Consider the following 22,048-nt stretch of genomic DNA (forward strand, 5'->3'; position numbering starts at 1 on the left):
AAATAAACAGTGGATCTGGTCCCCTCGTCATGCTGGAGGTTCTGTAAAGGGGGGCAGTGTTCGGATCGGAAGGGAAGGGTCCAGGTAAGGGGTGGAGTGGAGCTCCCCTCCGAGGTCTGCGGCTTCGTCCGCCTTGGCCCACAGCACTTCCTGGGGATTAAACGGCCCAGCGTCTTCACCCGCAGCTGTCTCATGGGTCCAGCAGCTCATCATCTTGGTAGCGCTCGATCCCTCAATGCTCCCTTCCTGGACCCACAAAAACACCAGCATGTATGCACAGGGAAGAGACTGGTCTCCCAAAGAGAGGCACACTCAGCATTTCAACAGCGGCGCTGATGAGGCTTCATTCACGTCAGGTGTGCCTCATCACACACCACCAGACCTGACTGTTTTAGGTCCCATTGGGAGAATGGTGAAGGGCAGCGATTAAGGGATGGGGAGAGGCTGATAAGTAGGGGGGAGGCAGCCAACTTGACACAACGCCATATCTTTCCAACAAATTTAATTGAGGTATTGGAATAACCACAAATTTGTGCATGAAAAATAATGTTGAATCTGATATTGATTTCACTGTAAAGTCACATGCTGGGGATGCAATTTATGCCTACAGAGCTTACAGTTTTAATAGCGATGCAACAGTCAAACAGTCAACAGTCAAACTGACAACATTAAATGAAATGTACATAAATATCCCAGACTCAGTGTTCTTTGTTTTATCCTCTACATCTTTAGTTGTGATTTACTCTTTTGATTACCATTGCCTTTTTTCTTTCAACATTCACAAGCCAATGGCCAGGTTTCCCATAAAAGTGACAAGCTTCAGGCAGCATTTAACATTAATTAATGTCAACATTAATTGACTCTCCTACTTCAAGCAGTAGGATTGTACAGAAATATGTGCCTGTCAGTTGAGCATAATGGGTTTGAGCTTTCAGGTCTGTTTGTGAGGGAGGAAAGGCAGCACAAATAGCATTCAGCATGGCCAGATCCACTGGTTTGATTGGAAAATCTCATCCAGTGTGAATAAAGAGAAAGTGGCATTATTAACCATTGGTGGAGCAGGTCATTGCAGTTCCAGCTGCAGGGGTGTCACTCCACTCATTTTTGATTTTCACCAGTATTTTGCCATAACAACCTATTTTGCCATAACAACCTATGCACCAAAACATTCATGCTTATATTTGACCCATTTAAGGTGTCCTAGTTCATCACATATCAATACTGAACACATTCTCATCATATCTAGAGCAAGCAAACCCTCTCAGGGATAGATATTACATTGTTTGTCACCTTCTGTCCATGCAGCCAAATGATTAACATATGTTTGCACATTGTATGTTTCCAAGGGGAAACTAAGCACAGAAGGGACACAGCAATACTGAGACCAATACTTGTGTCTGACTGAGACTTTTGTGGAACCTCTGAATCTCAGGTGGCCATTCTCACCCTTGAGGACTTTATCTACTGCATCTTAAATCAAATTAATTCTATTCCTCCATAGTTGCATTTCAATGGTAGCCAAATCCAGCAGGATGAAATTGTCCTCTGAATCAATGATGGCATCTACTGTAGCATTTATGAGATCACAACACAATCACAATCTCTCAAACACAACAACAGATGCTGATACCAGTGGAGTGCAGGTCAGACCATTCAAACCATTCAGAACTGACAAAAATCAGGACAGCAAAAAAGTTATACAATTTTATTTATTATAAATAAATAAACAGCTTGACTTCTTCATATGACACTTAAAGAGTCTATGATACAGTTCAGTGTTACTGTTTGAAACAGTTTCACAGTTTCTCTTTTAGTTGCACTTATGGAAGTTGTCCTCCACAGCTTAAAGAAGGTGAACCTAATGCACTGAACACCACTATTTTCACAGTTTTCAGTAAAACACAACTAAGAAATTCCTACAGCTTTAAACTCACAGCCTAGTGCTCTATATAATGACTAATATTATCCATATGTACTATATTGAAATGTATTAATTCATTTCCTTGCTATTGTGACCTTGTAACTCATAATTTGAAATGCTTTTCTGTTGTGACCTTTTATATTACAATGAAGCTTTAAATCTCAGAACTGCAACTTTATATTGCAATCTGACTTCATTTCACAATGCAACTTCATATGTTACAATGTGACTACAGCTTACATCTGCAACTTCATTTCCTGCAATTGTGACTATAAACAGATGTCATAATTGTGAGAGAGAAAGTTGCCAATGCAAGATATACAGTACAATCGCAAATGCTGTTAAATTGTTTTGCTTTGATGTGAAAATGGTCTTCCCACACGAGGTTGTTAAATTTGACACAGAGACACTGAAGAATCAGGATAAACCCCAAATCCAGCATAGAGGGGTTCAGTGAATGTGGTGTTGAATGTGTAAATGTGTGTGAATGTGTTTGTGTCAGAGACGCTGTAGAAGGACAGAATGCCGGATGGACAGTCCAGATACACTCCTACTCTATTAGAGTGGGTTGACAGGCCAGATACATCAATGCTGTTATTATTGTACCAAACAGTATAAGTCGTATCTGAACAATTGAGACTCCAGGACTTTTCATTGAATCCAAACGAACTGTGAATTCCACTTTTCCTGCTGATGTCTTTATATGTAATCGCTACATTACCTGAGCCTTCCCATTTAACCTCCCAGTAACAGCGTCCAGTCAGACTCTCTCCACACAGGATCTGTTCCCGGTCATCAAATCTGTCTGGATGATTAGGATACGGCTGACGATCTTTCACATATGTTGTTTTTTTGTTCCCTTCAGTCAGGATGAGTTGAGTGTGTGCTGTGTTTGGATCCAGTGTGAGATCACAGGCATCTGAACACAAGAAGAGAGAACACGTCATAAATTACATCATTAAATATGTACAGGTGTGTGTGTGTGTGTGTGTGTGTGTGTGTGAGTACTTACATTTTCTCATTCCTGGTTTGATTCTGAAAAGTCCTCCATAGTCAAAACTGAACAGAGACAAAAACATACACACAAACAAACAAACAAAAAAGATTTTAAATTTGCAAATTTAGTCTTCTGTATTTTTTTTTTTTTTGGTTTTGGTTTCCCTCTTTGGTCCCTCACTATTCTCACCTTGGTCTTGGTTATCTAGCTATCTTGTGATTTAAGCCCTGGTGTTTGCTGTGTTGGTTTGTCAGTATTAGATTCTTGTTTTCCTGAATCACTGTGGTGCTTTTGGTTTTTTTTGCTATTTGTTGTGATCTTTTCACAGCAGAACTCATACTAAACAATACAACACTGATGAGGTACACAAACTACAAGACCTTTGGTCAAGAGGCAGTCTCAACAAACAGCAAAAAGAAAAAAAAAAAAAAAAAAAAACCCAGAAGAACTTTTTGGATTCTGCTGTATTACATCAGATAAAGGCAGTTTAAAAAAGTAATGGGAGCGTACAAATATTTCCTAACAAAAGATCACTCTTAGGTAAATCCTATACGCATACTGACACAGATGAGTCATAACTGTCCCACATACTTGAGTATCTCCAGTTTATAGTTTGGATCGTCCAGTTTGTGTTTGAGCAGCTGGACTCCTGATTGTCCTGGGTGATTGTAGCTCAGATCCAGCTCTCTCAGGTGTGAGGGGTTTGAACTCAGAGCTGAAGACAAATAACCACAGCCTTCCTCTGTCACCATACAGCCAGACAATCTACAAACACACAAAACAGTCTGATAAGAAAGGAAAACTTGTGTATATCCATTAATGTCACTGAATCTACAAAGATGGCCAGATTACAACAGTGTTGGTTAGCAAATGCCAGTTCACAAAGAGCTTGATTGACAGGCGATCTGACAAATCATAACATCGAATCAGCCATTTTGTCTGACCTACACAGTAAAATTCACAGAGTAAAATTGACTCTATTCAGAGAACATTTGGTCCCTCTCTAAATAGAGTTAAATTAACACTGAATCCGAGTTAAAGTTAAAGAGATAATTAAGTGATCAATTAAAAGGTGATTGAGCATTAGTGATGAACACCTGCTCTTAACAAGCAGAATCACTGAAGAAAAGAGAAACACAAGAACTACAACTGATTTCAGACACAGATGAAATCAACTGAAATAAAAGACATCATCCCCCCGGTTTCACAGACAAGGCTTAAGCCTAGTCCCACACTAAATTGTAAGTCTGAGCTGTTTCAACTGAAAGAAACTTGCACTGACTGATCTTAAAATATATCAATGCCTTTGTTTTGTCTTAAGATGCACACTAGTAATGTTTGTTTCTAAGGCACGTTTATAAAAATTACATAAATGTCCTAATTGAACTATGGCCTAATCCTGGCTTAGTCTAAACCCTGTCTGTGAAACCAGGCTTAAATCTCTCAAAATCTGATTAAACAACTCCACAAACAGCACCACCAGCTTCAGTCATTACTAAGCAGACTGGCTTAACTGTAATAATAATAATAATAATAAAAAAACAATAAAAAAACACTTTGCTTTAGTTTGTCTCTTGACCCTTTTAATAACTTACAATAATTTTGCTTCTAAGCAATTGTAATTTTGTTTCACAGCAAACATTCATGTATTGCTGAATCAAACGTTTGAAGCAACAGATTATTTTACACTTTCTGCTTATAGCTAATTTGTGTGAACATTATAAAGTGATCTTTCTCTTTGGTTTATTGATGGGCATATTGCTGAAAAAAGGTCCTATTAAACAATCACAACCATAAAGCTTCAATTTTGAAAAAAAAAGAGGTGCATCTGCTCAGGATTTTAGACATGAACACTTATCTTATGATCCTCAACAGTGGTGACAACAATTATTCATACTGCAGTGTATGATGGGAGTTTTTACTGTGTTGTTACCCAGCATGCATTGCAGCATGAAGCATTTTGTTGATTGTCACCATTGTTGAGATTCATATGCTGGTACTTGATGTCTGTGTGTCTTTAAGGAATAGTGGTGTTTACTTATGTTTTACATGAACCCAAAATAATTACTTATTATTACACTGTAGTTTTTTCTTTGTTTGCTTTCACTGCTGAAGTTTCACAGAGTTGGTTATGGTTATCTAAATACATAAATTGAGAAAACATTACCCTGGATGTGATCAAATCATCTCACAATAAACATCTCAACATAAAAAGTCAATTAAAATGTGTTTAATGTAAAGCATTGACCGCTCTGTTTTACAACATCACATGTACAGTTAAACAGAGATCTAACCCAAAAACTGAAGGGTCAAGAGCTAAACTAAAGCAAATGCTGATCTCCATGATGGTAGTGTCATTGTAACCACTAAAACAACAACTTTTGATCCTCTGTAAATCTAAATAAGAGCTTCTGTAGACGTGACAAAAATAAAGTCAGTCTGGTTAATAATGAGTGAAGCTGTTTGTGGAGTTGTTTAATTATCATCTGCTGAGATCTCGAGGGATTTAATCACTTATTTTATTTCAGTTGATTTAATCTGTGGCTGAAATCAGTTGTAGTTCTCGTGTTTCTCGTTTCTTCAGTGATTCTGCTTGTTAACAGCAGGTGTTCATCACTAATGTTCAATCACCTTTTAATTGATCACTTAATTATGTGATCAACTTTAACTCTGCTTCAGTGTTAATTTAAAGTGCACCTATTATGCCTTTTCAAATATGTCCTTTCATGCAGTGTGTAAAGTAGCTGTATGTGAACATAAACTATCTGCAAAGTTGTGAAGCTGACAGTGCACGATACATAAAGTTATTGTCTATCAAAAAAAAAATTGAGTCGACTCACATTTGCCTAAACGAGTCGTCAGGATTTCGAATTTAGTGTGCTGAATCTACCTACATTGTACTAAGTATCTAAGATCAAATGTCACACACCTCAGTCTCTCCAGCTGACAGTTTTTACTCTTCAGTCCATCAGAAATAATCTTCACACCAGAGTCCTGCAGGTCATTGTTACTCAGATCCAGTTCTCTCAGAACAGAGTTTGAGGATTGTAGAGATGATGATACAGTTTCACAATCCTGAGCAGTGAGATTACAGCCAGCAAGACTGAAAGAGAGTAAAACACATGAATAAATTCTTAACATCATTTTACATCTGTTATTTCAATAATATCTGCTTAATTCTTGTAAAAGACATTCAAACCGAAATACTTATTACATGATTAAACACTCACAGAGCTTTTCTGCAGTTGATCACAGCTGGTATCAGTCTTCTTCTCCCCTCATCTGATGTGTTGTATTTCTTGAGGTCCAGCTCATCCAGCACCTCCTCTGACATCTGAAGCATGTAGGCGATTGTTGAGCAGTGAGCAGGAGAGAGTTTCTTCTCTGAGTGTTTGTCTGATTTCACAAACTCCTGAATCTCTCTGGACAGAGGCTGATCTTTCACTTCCAGCAGACAGAGGAACAGATTGATGGACCTTTCAGTGGAGAGTCCATGTCCATCTTTGATCTTCTCTTTAATGTACTGTGTGGTTCTCCTGATGCTCTCTGAGCTGTTCTCTGTGTGTGTCAGTAGATCCTGTAAGAGTCTCTGATTGGACTCCAGTGAGACGCCCAGCAGGAACCGCAGGAACAGATCCAGATGTCCATTCTTACTCTCAATGGCTTTATCTACTGCATCTCTATGCAGATTTTGTATCACATCACAAAACTTCAATGTATCAATATGTTTCATTACATAATGGTGAAATGCATAGAGAGCAGCAAGAAACTCCTGAACACTCAGATGAATGAAGCTGTAGACTTTCCTCTGATGAATCACAGATTCCTCCTTAAAGATCTCAGTGCAAATCCCAGAATACACTGAGGCGTCAGTGATGTCTATGCCGCTCTCAATCAGGTCCTCCTCATAGAACATCACATTGCCCTTCATCAGCTGTTTGAAAGCCACTTCAGCAAGTTTCACAATCACTTCTCTGTTGGACTGCAGGAGTTTCTCTGGATCTCTCTCTTCATACTTCTGATTCCTCATGTTGATCTGAATCAGCAGGAAGTGGATGTACATTTCAGTCAGAGTTTGAGGGATTTCTGCACTCACATCTTCTTTCAGGAGCTTCTGAAGCACAGTGGATGAGATCCAGCAGAAGACGGGGATGTGGCACATGATGTGGAGGCTTCTTGCTCTTCTGATGTGTGAGATGATTCTGCTGGCTTGATGCTGGTCACTGATTCTCTTCCTGAAATATTCCTCCTTCTGAGACTCATTGAATCCCTGAATTTCTGTCAGACGGTTGATGTATTTGGAGGGGATCTGATTGGCTGCTGCTGGTCTGGAGGTGATCCAGATGAGAGCAGAGGGAAGCAGCTCTCCTTTCATGAGGTTTGACATCAACACACCCACTGATGAAGTCTCAGTCACATCACAAACTTTCTGATCATCTGAAAACATCAGTGTGATTCTGCTTTCATCCAGACCATCAAAGATGAACACAACTTTACACTCCTCATAAATCTTTGAGTCCAGATCTTGAAGTTCAGGATGAAAGTCCAGCAGAAGTCTGTGAAGACTGTACTGATGATCTCGGATCAAGTTCATCTCTCGAAATGGAAGCACAAACATGAAATCTACATCCTGATTGTCTTTTCCCTCGGCCCAGTCCAGAATGAACTTCTGCACAGAGACGGTTTTTCCGATTCCAGCGATGCCTTTAGTAAGAACAGTCTTGATTTGGTGTTTCTCCTCACGTCCTGGTTCAGGTGAGGCTTTAAAGATGTCATTGCAGTAGATTGGAGTTTCTTGTGAGTGTTTTGTTCTGGCTGTTTTCTCCATCTGTAAAACCTCATGTTCTTCATTCACTCCTTCACTCTCTCCCTCTATGATGAACAGCTGTGTGTAGATCTTGTTCAGGAAGGTTTGATCCGCTTGGAGTTTGTTTCCCTCAAAAAATCTCTCATACTTGATCTTCATGCTGGTTTTGAGCTGGTCTTTTACTCTCTGCAGGTCTCCAGTCTCCATTGTGTGTGTCTGTAGGGCTGCTACAGTGTTGTCCTGCATAATCTGAGCCTGATTGTGAGATGTAAAGAATGGCCCACATGTTTCCCTCCTGCTGAGAAAATTCAAAATAAAAGAGCATGGTTTTTGAAGTTGTGCCCCTTTTCACTGCATATTTTAAAATGTATTTTGTGTTATTGTCAAAGTCCTGTCCTGATAGCCTTGTCTGTTTTGTCTTTGTTTAATGTTTCTATGATTGTCTTGTGCTTGAGCACATGGTTTTCATTGGCCATGTGCTCCTCCTATCCTGCCCCCTTGTTTAGTCCTTATCCAGTCCTTGTTTCTCTCATTGTGTTCACCTTTACTCATGTGCTTTCCTCCCTATTTATTGAGCTCTATACCCTCAGGTCCTTGCTGGTTTGCTGTTTTGTGCTTCATTTAGTTAAACTACCTGCTCTAGTTGCACCTTACTCTTTGGTACAGTTCTTATATATCCTTGTCAAAGTTCAAAACCTTGTTTTTCTTTTGACTGGTAACATTTTCAAGCCTTCCACTTCAAGTTTCCATTTTAGCATTTTCTTTATTTTTTTTTTTTAGACAGCTAGACCAGTTCAATGTCTGTGTACATCAATAACTCAGATCAGATCTGCTTCATTGTTCGTTGCCCTGTCTTCTCAACCACTATCTGCCTGGTGCTGCCACTTCCTCTGCAGTTCTCCAACCCATGTTAAGCCGGGACTGGTTCAAGTGGTTCCTCAGCTGTTCTGTCACTGTTATCAGTGCGGTGTCATTCCCTGTTGTTGGATTGTTTCCTGCCTTGCCTACCCACTTCTGCCCTGTTGTCTGCTGTGTTAATAAAACATGTCATTCTCTATTCTGTGTTTGGTTCCTTTCTCACAGATCTTAACATTTATTTCATTGAGGGACTTTAATTATGAATCTGAGATTCACTACACAGTACATTAGCAAGTAAATGTTTATACTAACGGAGTGACAGAGGTCACTGGTCCTTCACTGAAAACAAGGGGTGGCTCCATTGATTTGGCACTCTTCACAGACACACCACTGGGATCTGAAGACTTTGAACTGCATTTCTTCTTTTTTCTGATACTGACAAAATACAAACAAAACATCATTTTGTACATACCTTAAAGGATTTATTTATAAAAAAATTAAAATACCTGAATTAATTAATTAATAATTAATTAATTAACCCTGAGTAATTTCCATCCCTCCACTGAAAGTACAAATCTCAAAAACTTCAGATACAAAGGGTCTGCCAAAAGTTTAAATTAAATCTTTTCATCATATAAAGGAGCCATATCTCCTAAGACTTGAATTAAACAATGCAGTTTAATGCATTCGTTTAAGATTAGTTTAATGATGCCTTTATGACCCTTCTGAATCTTTGCAATTTTGGTACTGTGAAATTGCAATGGAGGGACAAAAATCTCTCAGGTTTTAAATATAACTAGTGTGAGGGTGTTAATAATGACAGGATTTGATTTTTTCAAATTAAACTCTTTCCCCACCAGTGTTTTTAAAAAAGTTGCCAGCCACCGCTAGCAAAAACAGAGAAAAATGCATCAAAGTAGTGCATTTTCAAACAAAAAACATGCAGATTTAAATAATTATATGAATAATTGAAACTGCATTCATTAAACAGAACAAACAGATGCACATGCACACACACACAGACACATACAGACACACACAAACACACGCATACATACATACATATATACATACATATCCATATCCAGAGTGGGTTATCAGTCTATCCACGGCACAACTAAAAGTTTCACTGTCTGTAAAGGCATCTCCCACACTGACTACTTTGTCCCGATCTGATTCAAAATGGTTAAAACATGTCCATTAACACCTCCGGTGCCTGTTTAGATGTATACCTCTTCAACTTTTTATGTGATATAATCTACATATTCTGATACTTCCGTTTATGCTGATCGTCTTGTATTCACACATGGAAGTCCTGTAATTCATTCTGGGAACAAGCTAGGGCTTTCCTTAATGTAATACACCTAGACAAGATATCTCATCATTGGCGGGGAAAGAGTTAAGGGCTTTTGACCCTCAGGTGCACACTCCTGCTGAGCTACTAACGTGAGCTCCATAGCAGACTTGTCAATGCGGTATTACATCATGAATGTGTTTAGGGTTATGGGTGCGATTTGGGACAGGGCCTCTGTGATGGTATCAAAGCGCTGGTCACTCACCTACTGCAAGCTACTGGAATGCACTCTAAATCACTGTGAATTACTGTGAGTTACCTGGGGTCAGAGGTCATGGTTTCATCACTGAATTCAGAGGGGTGATTCCTCATGGGTTCATCACGGCTTGATTCAGCAGATGGAGAACTCATTTTAGAGTCAATGTCCTTCTACTCTCATTTATCAAAGACTGCTTTTTTCAGACCTTTCATGTGGAAACAGAGATAAAAAGACAGAACCATAGTACTGTACAGTATAGATACAATTAATTAATGTTTAATTTCAAACATCAGTGTAATCATATTCAAATAGTTGCTCGTGTTCAGATACTTTTGTTATATTCAGGTATATTTATGTTGTCTATTTATTTCTCATGGCTTATTCAGCTAATAATATTTTGTTACAGTATAGGGGCTGGAAATCTGTACACAAACTATGTATGTAGTTATACAACAGTTTAAACAGGGCTCTCAAGTTTTGGAAAAAGTTTGGAGTGAGATTACTATTAGGGGAGGAGCCTATTCGCAGCAGTGGCCCCTCGGCCCCACGCAATTCTGTCAAGTTTTTGCTAGAAGAATTTTATCTATTGTTCAAAATTAACCAGCACAAAATAGAAATTATAACAACTGGTAAATCTGATAAAAGTCAAATGCATACAAATAAAATAAAATGTTGTATATATTTCAAAAATGCAAATGTATTAAAAAAAAAAAAAAAAAGAAAGTTAGCCCCAAATGAGCCAACTTAACTGCAGTGCTCAATGTACATACTGTACACATACAATAGGATTGCAGCTGTGTGTGTGTGAGAGAGAGAGAAAGAGAGTAGGCCTACACATTTAAACTTATGAATAAAATTTTGTATTGCAAGTGTTTTTTACACATTTTGATGCCTTGATGACAGTGGTAGGGGCTCGAACTTAACTACACTAACTAGTAATGGAATTATGTAGTTTAATAACAAAATAATATCTGTTACAGTTAGTGAGAAACAATGTAAAATTACAGTTAAATTACAGTTACTTAAGAAAATGTTAACGATTCACACAGGTACAAATTTGATTTTCACAAATTGTATTGACTGGTCTAGACTCTAAAATATGAGACACCAATGTTTCAGGAGTTTAGGACACAGAACAGGAGTAATAAAATGTAATCAGTTACATTACTTTTAAAACACTTAAAATAATTATGCTACTTGTTACATTAATAGATAAATAGAGTATGCTACATAAATAGAGTAACTTCTGTAACCTATTACATTTCCAAAATAACCCTCCCAGCAATGCTGACACGTTTATTTTATAAATTTGTCTTTTATCAGATTTACCCAGGGTGTGATTTGTGAAAAAAGCAGAGGGGGAATTGCCTTAAAAAAACTTTTTCTCTCTACACAGGCGGAGATTGAACCAACTCCAATAAAGCTATAGCCTAACCTAATGTTAGTGTAATCTGCACTGTAAAATCCAATAGTTTACCTTACTTGGATATAATTAGTTATCTTTACTTAGTTGCTATACTTACTAGGTTTTATTAAGTTACAGCTACTTTCAAGTGAGTAAAACAGGTTACTTACTACTTGGAGTGATGCTTACTTAAAATATTCAAGTAGTCACAAAGGAACCAATGACATTAATAAACCAGTGAGAGGCAGCAGTGCACTAATATGTTGCTAATTTGCAAAATAACAACAGAAGAAGAAGAAAAGCAATTTTTTTTGACGTGGAAATTGTTAATCTGCAGTTATTTTTCACTAGTTACATTCACTCATTTCCCAAAGTCATCTTGAATGTTGTTTCAATACAACTATATATTTGAGAGAACATCACATAAACTGACTTCATAAATTGATGTTGATTTTCATAAAATTGTTGGCATGTCTTATTTTATTTATTTATTTATTTTATTATTATTATTTTTTTTTTACTTACCATTATAGTGATTAATGTTCTGTTTGGTTGGGCACTTAGAACTTTGTTTTTCTTGTTATGATTTTCTTTCTATTGATGCAGCAATGCAACATGAAATCATTGTTTTTGATTTCAAGGGATGAACAGTAATAAATAAGTTGCTTTTAGATGGTAGCCTTTTAATGCTGATGTTTTGGTTAGCTAAATCTTTAAATTTTTTTTAGCTAATGTATTTTATATATTTATGAGTGATCTTTTACAATTTAATCATTCTTCATAAACACCTTGAGAAATTTTATTGGGTTGAGATAATCCTTTTATATTTGTGGTAATGTTATCAAGTCACAGACAGACTTCAACATTCAGCACGTGAATCACAACAATGGTAACAATTCTGTTATAGTTATTTTTATTAATTGTGACAATAACCATTATATTATTTTATTTTCTCTTTTTGTTGTGCTACTACTGACACAAGCCAGTAAATAAAATTAGCAAATAAAAACAACAACAGTAAAACAAAGCAATTGCATAATTTATTAATGCCGCAATGCACTCCGGGAGTCAGTGAGTAGCTATACTAAGTCAAGTGTAAATGATTAAGTACCCCCTACAGTTCTTTTTTAGTTACTAGAACTCTCGCGTAAGTAAACTATACTAACTTAGCATTTGTCAGTACAACATACTATTGCTATTTCACTTTACTTAGTTTTTTTAAGGCAATCGGTTTGCATGCTTTTTTTAAGTAAACCCAACTAATTATATTTTACAGTGTGTTAACAACGCAATTAATATACCCGTCTTTTTAGGCAATGACCAGATTATGAGTGTCATGTCATGAAATGCTTTTAATACGACGAAAACTGTCTAACGTGATCACAATTTATTTAAAAAAAAAAAAAACATTGTAAGTTAGCCCTATTCATTGTAATGATTTCATTTCAATTAACGAATAAATTATATAGAAAAAGCGAACAAAGAACACAGTATCAACGGAGCTTTTTAAAACTCCGAATCAGTGTAACACTGCGTCGCAAAATGATTTCAAAGCGCTCCAGTCGGATCACGAATCATTTGATTCAGATCGGGACTTAGGAGCGGGTTCGCGGGATGTTTTTATCCCCACTGGGGATAAAAACAATTCAGCAGAGGCAGGGATGCATAGACAAGAGTGGGAGAAACAGAGTGGGAAAAGTTATCCTTTTCTCAGAGTGAGAAATACAAGGTGTGGCGTGAGAGCGTGTGAACTGGTTGAAATGCGTGTGTCTCACGGTGAATGCGTGAGACTTGAGAGCCCTGGTTTAAACATTTTAGTGTATATATACTAGTATTTTAACATTGTGCTAATTTGGATGCAGTACAAATTAAGCATTAATTCAGCGGTTATTTCGAGCGTAATGACAATATGATAATGTCTCATTTTCTAGTGATTGCACAACAGAATCAGCAGTCATTGCTGTTTGTAAATTGTTTCTTACTGTAGGCAATAATGAAACATTTCCCTGCGGAGAAATTCAAACTAACAATTTATGTCAAACTTTCTAGACGTCACAATAGTTACCCTGGTGAAAAAAAAAAAAAAAACAGCATATGCTGGTAGCTGTTTTGATGCTGGGATGGTTTATGCTGGTCATGTTGCTGGTCAAGGACCAGCATAAACCAGCAGGACCATCTTAAACCAGCTAAGGACCAGCATAAACCAGCACCAAAACATACCTAACCTGCATCCCAGCATCAAAACATAGCTACCAGCATATGCAGTTTTTTTTTCACCTGGGTACAAAAATTATATACGACAGTGTTTAGTCTATATTATTGCATGCTATATAAAACTAACGGTCAGAGTAGAACACTTTTATTGTGGATCTTTCTGCCATTTCCCTCGGATATAGCTGAAGAAACATATAAAATCCAAATAGCACCGATTTTTTTATACTATTGCATGGTTACATGAAGAACGAGTTTTGAACTTACCACAAAACATGCAGCCTTTGTAAACGAGTATTAACGTTTGAAATGGCGTCTTTTTTTTTTTTTTTTTAACTTTCGTTTTCTATTGTTCCGTTGTGAACTCCACCCACACAACACACAACAGACAGGGCAACATTTCACACAACAATCATATTCTCCCTCCAGTGGCGAAGAGCGTCATGTCATTCTCAACGAGTCTCAAAAGTTATAACTGTTCGTCTGTCATTAAATTCTCTTATAAGCAGCTATTCACGAGCTGCAGGTAAATGTTCAAGCAAAACTGTTAAAACAATGGTGAAACTGCCCTTCTGTCACAACATCTGGATTTACGATTATCGACCATCTTTTTTAACATTGCAGTAGTCAACTGTCTGTAACCAGCCTCTCATAGGCAGACCTTCTCGAGCTAAAAAAAATAGCCAACCTAAAGGCAAGCTCCAAAACTGTCATGACAGTGTTTTGTTTGGTTCTTTTGCTAATCAATGCTGCCATTTTATTTACTTCCAAAGTAATTCCAATGTAAATCATAATTCTGTGGCTGGATCTTTATACAGTGCTCACACCACAAACCCTGCTGAATGTTCATGTATTAAATGCATTGTTTAGGTCTTGTGGGTTTTAGCATGCAGTCATGTTCCTTTGTGTTCTTTATGCATGTCAGCTTCTCTTACTCACAGTTCACAGTGGTCGGATGATACAGACAGATCAGGGACAGACTGCGGCCGTGTCCCACAGAGAGACGACTGTCCTGGACACACAGACTCACAGAGACCCCTGTCCAGCAGCAGAGACTCCAACAACATCCACTGTTTCAATCTTGTACAAATTTTTTATGGCCCCCAGAAAATTTTGATGTATGAATATCTGAACATGCAATATGCCAAAATAAAGAACAGAGCTTCTACTTTTAAACAAACAAACAAAAAATGTTTTATTCTTTGAACTTTCTTTTTTTTCACCACCTGAATGTACACTTTTTTTTTTTTTTTTTTTGAAACTTACCTACAATCAAGGAAAGCTGTATAATGTAATATTTTTCTAAATGCATAATAAATAAATAAATGAATATAAATGTAAACAGTAATATACAAAATGTCACAGAAGCAACAAAACAAAATATATATGAATCACTCAATTATAGTTTTAGCAAACATCATTTCATGAAGATGATGTTAAACACAGAGTGAACCAAAAATTCCAGTATCTTACAATCCTGACACAAAGGTAAAGAGGATCCTTCATCTGCACTCTAATAAATCCTGCAAAATCACTCTCAGCATCAGAAAACTATAATCTTCCTACAGCATTTGTTTTCTAACTACCTCTGGATTTATCATCATCTGTAATCTTGACATTGAAGCAGCCAGCAATCTGTCCGAGTCACCACCAATACTGAGAAAAATATGGATGTGTCTAATGTTTGTAAGTTGATGTAAGAAAAAGAGGGAGAAAAACATTTCTGACCACTTGAAAAAAAATTCCATTTGTTTGCAATGCCTCAATTGTTTCTAACAGCAGATTATTTCATCTGACATAGAGACAATGCAGATTTAAACACTCTGAATCCAGCATAGAGGGGTTCAGTGAATGTGGTGTTGAATGTGTATAAGTGTGTGAGTGTGTGAGGCACTAAAGTATGAGAGAATGCCGGCTGACACATCCAGATACACTCCTACTCTGGTAGAGGATGAAGGGGCTGGTATGTCAGTTTTCTTATTATCATGCCAGGCAGAGTATCTGTTTTCAGTGCAGTACAGAATCCAGGATTTTTCATTGTATCCAAACCAAGATTCACTTCCTCCTTTCCTGATGATTGCTTTATATGTCACTACTATATAAGACCATCCACTCCATTCAACCTCCCAGTAACAGCGTCCAGTCAGACTCTCTCCACACAGAACCTGCTCATGCTGCTCAAATCTGTCTGGACATGTGTTGCCTTTCTGTTCCTCTCAGACAGGATGAGTTGAGTGTGTGCTGTGTTTGGATCCAGTGTGAGATCACAGGCATCTGAACACAAGAAGAGACATCACAAGTACATTAAAGACAGTATCAGAGCTCTGAGTGTGTTCGTGTTCTGACAAATATGGTTGATGAGGAACATAATGACAAATTTAATAACACAGGCATTAATGTAAACATGGTTTATAAGGACATTCCATGTAAACCAAATGGGTTAAAACATAGTAAACAGTGTGTAGTAAAAAATCTAAACATGCAAAACGTTTTGTATGATGGGTAGGCTGAGGGACAAGGGGATGGAAAATTCAGTTTGTACAGTATAAAAACCATTATGCTTATTGAGAGTCTCTAGAAGCCACATATACAAAAATGTGTGTGTGTGAAAAAGAAAAGACCTACATTTTCTCAGTCCTGGTTTGATTCTCACAGGGTCTCCATAGTCCAAACTAGAAAGAGTCAAATACAAGCCACTGATGAATAATGTTTGATGATTAAAAGTGTGAATGCACAAAAATATCAGTGAGCATTTTAAAATAAATGAATGCAGATTTCCTAACATAAATTGTTCAAATTCAGGTTTCTGAAAAATTCTAATAAACTTGTCTCATAGCTACATAGCTCCAAAGACAGATCAAAACAGCAAAACAGCATTCATAACCATAACGCAGATATGTGAAAATTAAACAAATGGATAGATTTCATGAAGAAACAGATGGAAAAATTTTAATTAAATCCGTAACTGTGGCAATATCTGGTGGAGATTAACTTTTAAACCTGGACCCAAACTGAGATGATATAGGCTGTGAAAAAGCATCTCCTAACTGCTGGAATTGTTTTGTTGTTGTTTGTACTTGTCTTTACTTGCTATATTAACCATGGTGTGTACAAAAGAACATGCTGCATTGTGTTCATCAATTTCTGCATTTATTCACCTGTGTAACATTGACAGTGCTCTCCTTGGGTTGCCACCTTGCCGTGGTGGAGAGCCTTGCGTGTTCCGATGAACCTGAGAGCAATGCCATCTGGAGCTTAAGCTCCTGGTAGGGCCACCCATGGCGGTAAGGTCGAGGTTCCAGACAAAGAGCGACCCAAGGGATGTACCATCACACCACTACAGAGAAGGAAAACTCTGTACAGAAACACTGCCTTGTGGTTAGCTCCAGGGGATGCAAAGGCTAAGGGAGTAAACCCCAACAGAAAATCAGGAGTGGAGCCCCTCAGGTGGATGGTGAAGGAATACTTCACTGTCCGGCAACTCCTGCAGCTGCGCTAGCACTGACTGTATTGGCTTGCCTCTCTGTCAGACCCTGCCAGCAAAGCCGAGAGGGGGGTCCTGACGTCTGGGCAACCCAGGACCTCCATATAATTAGCCCAGGCCTGCACTTGGAGAGGTCACTCCAGCTGCACTGTTTCAGTGCAGAAATAACACGGGAAGCAGCAGTTTACCAGTGTTAAGTCATGGCTCATTTGGCGTCGAGCCGGGCGCTAGGGTTTGCTCCCGACGGTAGGAGGAACCATAGTGTTCCATTGGGTCGTTACCGCCCGCCTTGACCTGGGCAGCCCCCGGGCAGTTAGGTACTACCCCGCCACAACCTGCAAAATCGACAGGCAGGTTGTAAAACCCAGCACCAGGAAATAATCAAAAGACCAAAAAGTCACCAGCCCTGCGGCTGGCACCCTGGAACGTCAGAACATTGTGCCCTGTCCTCTGTGACGATCTTCAGCAAGTTGACAATGCTAGAAAAACCACTACCATCAACCACGAGCTGTTAAGGCTCAACATCGACGTTGCCGCTCTTCAAGAGACACATCTTCCATCCAGTGGAAGTCTGAAGGAGAGAGATTACACTTTCTTTTAGCAAGGACTGGAGCAAGACAAGCTCCGACTTGGGGTCGGCTTTGCAGTGTGAAATTTTCTCTTGCCATCAGTAGAACCTCCTTCTCAGGGGACTGAGCATATCCTCTCCCTCCGTCTCACAAGGACCCTTGCACATCTTTAGCGTCTACGCCCCCACACTATGCTCCACAGCTGAGGATAAAGATGTTTTCTATTATGAACTCGATGCCAAAATTGGCATCACCTGGCCACACTGCATCGGACACTTTGGCGTTGGCAAGCTTAATGAGAACAGACAGCGACTACTTGAGCTATGCTCTTACCACAACCTGTGCATCACCAACACCTTCTTCCCCACCAAGCCCCATCATAGAGTGTCTTGGAGAAACCCCAGATCCAGACACTGGCACCAGCTTGACTTCATTGTTACTCGGAGATCCATGCTCAAGCACGTGCTCGTCACTCGCGCGTATCATAGTGCTGACTGTGACACGGACCATTCCCTGGTCAGCAGTAAGGTGCGCTTCCAACCTAGACGAACCCATCGCTCGAAGCAGAAAGGCCACCCTCGCATCAACACAGCAAGAACATCAGTGCCAGAGCTGCGGAAACGCTTCGCCAGGGCCATTGATGAGGCCCTGGAGGACTGCCCTGTAGACAGTGTTAAGACGCGATGGGAGTATATCCGTGATACCGTGTACAAGGTCGCCTCAGACACCTTCGGGAAGAAAGTGAAAAAGAGTGAAGATTGGTTTGAGGCAGGGATCGAGGTGCTGGAGCCTGCCATCACTGCAAAACGTGCCACTCTCCTTGAGTATAAGAGACAGCCTTCTGCAAGGACAATGGCTGCCTTCAGAGAAGCACGTAACAACACCAAAAGGATTGCCCGAAAGTGTGTGAACGATTACTGGCTGAAGTTATGCAGCGATATTCAGACTTCGGCAGACTGTGGTAACATCCGAGCCATGTATGAGGGCATGAAGAAAGCGTTTTGTCCCAGCGCCATCAAGACTGCTCCCCTAAAATCTACTTCCGGCGAGATCATCACAGATCGCAGCAAGCAGATGGAGAGATGGGCTGAGCACTATCAGGAACTGTACTCAAGAGAGAATATTGTTGCTGATACAGCCATCAGAAATATCATGCCTCTGCCCATCATGGAGGAGCTTGACTCGCCACCCACCATTGAGGAACTTGGAAAGGCTATCGATTCACTTGCCTGTGGGAAAGCACCAGGCAGTGAAGGAATTCCATCAGAGATCATAAAGGCAGGAAAAGTGAGCTCTCTTCTCAGCCACCTTTACAATCTCCTGCTCAAATGCAGGGAAGGAGGCATCATACCCCAAGACATGTGAGACGCTAAGATTGTCACGCTCTATAAGAACAAGGGCGATCGCAGCGACTGCAATAACTATCGTGGGATCTCCCTCCTCAGTGTTGTGGGGAAAGCCTTTGCACGTGTCATCCTTACCCGTCTACAACTGCTCGCCGATCGTGTGTATCCGGAGTCGCAATGCGGGTTCCGAGCAAAAAGGTCAACAATTGACATGGTGTTCACCCTTAGGCAGCTACAGGAGAAATGCCGTGAGCAGAGACGTCCCCTGTTCCTTGCCTTCATAGATCTGACCAAGGCATTCGACATGGTCAGTCGGACTGGCCTTTTTACTCTCCTACATAGGATTGGATGTCCCCCCAAGCTCCTGAAGCTGATTATATCATTTCATGAGAACATGGCGGGTACAGTCCAGTATGGCGAGTCATTCTCAGACCCCTTCCCAATCAGGTGTGGGGTGAAGCAAGGGTGTGTCCTGGCACCGACGCTCTTCGGCATGTTTTTCTCCCTGCTCCTGCGCTATGCCTTCTGCAACTCCGAAGACGGGATCTTCCTCCACACTAGGAGTGATGGGAACGTCTTCAACCTCGCCCGCCTCAGAGCAAAGACTAAGGTCCGCAAGGTACTCATAAGGGAGATGCTGTTTGCAGATGACACTGCTCTTGCTGCACACACTGAGGGTGCCCTCCAGCGACTCATCACATGCTTTGCAGATGCATGCACAGAGTTTGGCATTGCCATCAGCCTCAAGAAAACCAACATACTGGCTCAAGATGTCAGCACCACTCCTGCAATCACTATTGGTGACCACACCCTGGAAGTAGTGGAAAATTTCACCTACCTTGGCTCCACCATCTGCAGCAACCTGGATACTGAGCTCAATATAAGGATAGGCAAAGCAGCAACCGCTATGGCTCAACTAGCAAAGAGGGTTTGGGACAATACTTTGCTGACACTCAAAACAAAACTGAAGGTGTACCAAGCATGCGTCCTGAGCACCCTCCTCTATGGCAGTGAGGCTTGGACTTTATATTCTCGCCAAGAGCAAAGACTGAATGCCTTTCATATGCGAATGCTCACACATTCTCTCTCAGGCAGCTATGCCAAGTATGTTCACCATCCTTACACAGAGACGACTGCGCTGGCTTGGCCACCTGTGCAGGATGGATGACGGTCGCATTCCAAAGGACGTTCTGTATGGTGAGCTTGCCACAGGAACACAACCAACTGGACGGCCAATTCTGCGCTACAAGGACGCTTGCAAGCGTGACTTGAAAGCGTGCGGCATCTGCCCAGCTGATTTGGAGGTAGTGGCATCGGACCACGAAAATTGGTGGTCCACCGTCAAGATTGGTGTCCTTCTAGCCGAAGAAAGAAGAGAAATGCAGTGGGAGGAGAAGAGGACCCGCCGGCAGCAAAGCGCTCAGCCTGCCCCCAAAGCTGCTTTGACACAATCTGTATTGCATGAAGCGATACATAAATAAAGGTGTCTTGATTGTGTAATATCTTAATGCGTGTTACTTATGAACAGCTTTTTGCACGTTACCTGCTCATATCATATTGTCACCCATAAAGCACCCCCAATAAACAATTTTGGAGGATCACTTTTTGCTGGATTAAGCTTTTGACTACAGCAGCATGAGCACAGGAGCAGTGTTCATCTGGCAGGATAGCCATAATTTCTAGGGTCAGATTGAGCAGAAACTTGGTCGCCGTCTTGTACAATTGCCTGCACTGATAATGAAGCACTGTGATATATAGTATGTTTCTTCATCATCAAGCTGTCAATTACACTCTGCATTCAGAAATACAAACACACAGAGAAAATTAGCAAAATTATCACTTTTCTGACTTTGTGAATTTGATTAAGATGGCACACATTTATGCTGAGTGTCCTACCTCATCAAAGACATCTTCTACAATTGTCTCAGTTTTCCTGATCTGAACTCTGGGCTCTTCAACAGCTTTCTACAGGTCATAGCCAAAGAACAGATAGTTCAGGATCACCTGGGATAAGAGACACAGGAGAAGGGAAAGGTGTTAAACCATTTGAGATTGTCTTGCATCAGTTTGATGGCATTAACAGCAGGTGTTTTTGGATCGTGTGTCATATCATCGCTTACATCATATTTGGTTCAAATATTTGGAAGGGAGTATTATCATTAAATAATAAAACAACAACTGATTACTGTACTTTTATTTGCCTGTTGCATTTTTTATATTGAGTTTCCTCATTTTTCCCCTTTTGGGTTACAGAATTTTTATTTGTAGGATGAAATAACCCATAATAGCCTGCAGAAATCTGATAGAGGCCCAAGGAACCCATAGGTACAGCTGAACTCACCTCAGCGAGGTCTTTATACAGTGGGTCTTCCAGTTTACTCTTATGAGCATTAGTGAAAGCGGAAAGCCTCTATCATGCGATGATAGGCCAAAATCTTATTCTCTGTTGTGGATACACTGCTGCTTGAGAAGTTGTAACCTGAAATGAAATGTTTTATTATTTAAACTGAACCTTCAAAACTGTAAAATAATTAAATACTAACATTAAAGAATCTGGGTGTGTCTGTTATCTTTTTTCCTCTTTCAGAAATTGCATTAGTGTTTTGTATTGCATGTTTATGCAGTGATACTGAAAGAGAGTTGTGGAAAATGCAGCTTTATGCTATTCTGGTGACATAAATTACATCAGAAAGTAATTAGTTTAAATAATGATAATGTTAAAGATAATGTTTTTTTTAAAGATATTTCTGGTAATGTGAATGCAGCTGTTGTGATCTCTGTAAAAGTTATTTCACACCACTTCATGACACTTTTTCCTCCATAAGGTACAGTTTGGCTTTGTGTGCTTTTGCAGAATAAACATGTTTTGACACACACTTGCTGAGTAATATTCAAAT

General features: G+C 39.6%; 1 protein-coding gene and 2 pseudogenes across 1 annotated transcript; all 3 read right to left on the reverse strand.

The window, feature by feature from the left end:
* LOC127158166 (NLR family CARD domain-containing protein 3-like) overlaps positions 1–22,048 on the reverse strand; it is a 55,794-nt pseudogene that overhangs the window by 27,021 nt on the left and 6,725 nt on the right.
* On the reverse strand, positions 1,693–14,710 carry LOC127158167 (NLR family CARD domain-containing protein 3). Its single transcript, XM_051101332.1, has 8 exons — positions 14,692–14,710; positions 10,197–10,341; positions 8,896–9,018; positions 6,149–8,023; positions 5,848–6,021; positions 3,510–3,683; positions 2,934–2,980; positions 1,693–2,840 (listed from the first exon to the last, which is right to left on the reverse strand). The coding sequence occupies exons 2-8, from the start codon at positions 10,286–10,288 to the stop codon at positions 2,311–2,313; spliced, it is 3,015 nt and encodes a 1,004-aa protein (XP_050957289.1). The 5' UTR covers positions 10,289–10,341; positions 14,692–14,710; the 3' UTR covers positions 1,693–2,310.
* On the reverse strand, positions 15,025–20,686 carry LOC127158169 (stonustoxin subunit beta-like; annotated as a pseudogene).

Source organism: Labeo rohita, unplaced genomic scaffold (genome assembly GCF_022985175.1).
Source record: "Labeo rohita strain BAU-BD-2019 unplaced genomic scaffold, IGBB_LRoh.1.0 scaffold_137, whole genome shotgun sequence".
Taxonomy (NCBI): Eukaryota; Metazoa; Chordata; class Actinopteri; order Cypriniformes; family Cyprinidae; genus Labeo; species Labeo rohita.

What these genes read in the sequence shown, in the direction of transcription:
- LOC127158167 (XM_051101332.1), bottom strand. Translation starts at nt 10,288, where the DNA reads ATGAGTTCTCCATCTGCTGAATCAAGCCGTGATGAACCCATGAGGAAT. An exon ending in ACCATGACCTCTGACCCCAG is followed by an intron (nt 9,019 to 10,196) that starts GTAACTCACAGT and finishes GTATTTTGTCAG; the next exon opens with TATCAGAAAAAAGAAGAAAT. An exon ending in TATAAACTGGAGATACTCAA is followed by an intron (nt 2,981 to 3,509) that starts GTATGTGGGACA and finishes GTCTCTGTTCAG; the next exon opens with TTTTGACTATGGAGGACTTT.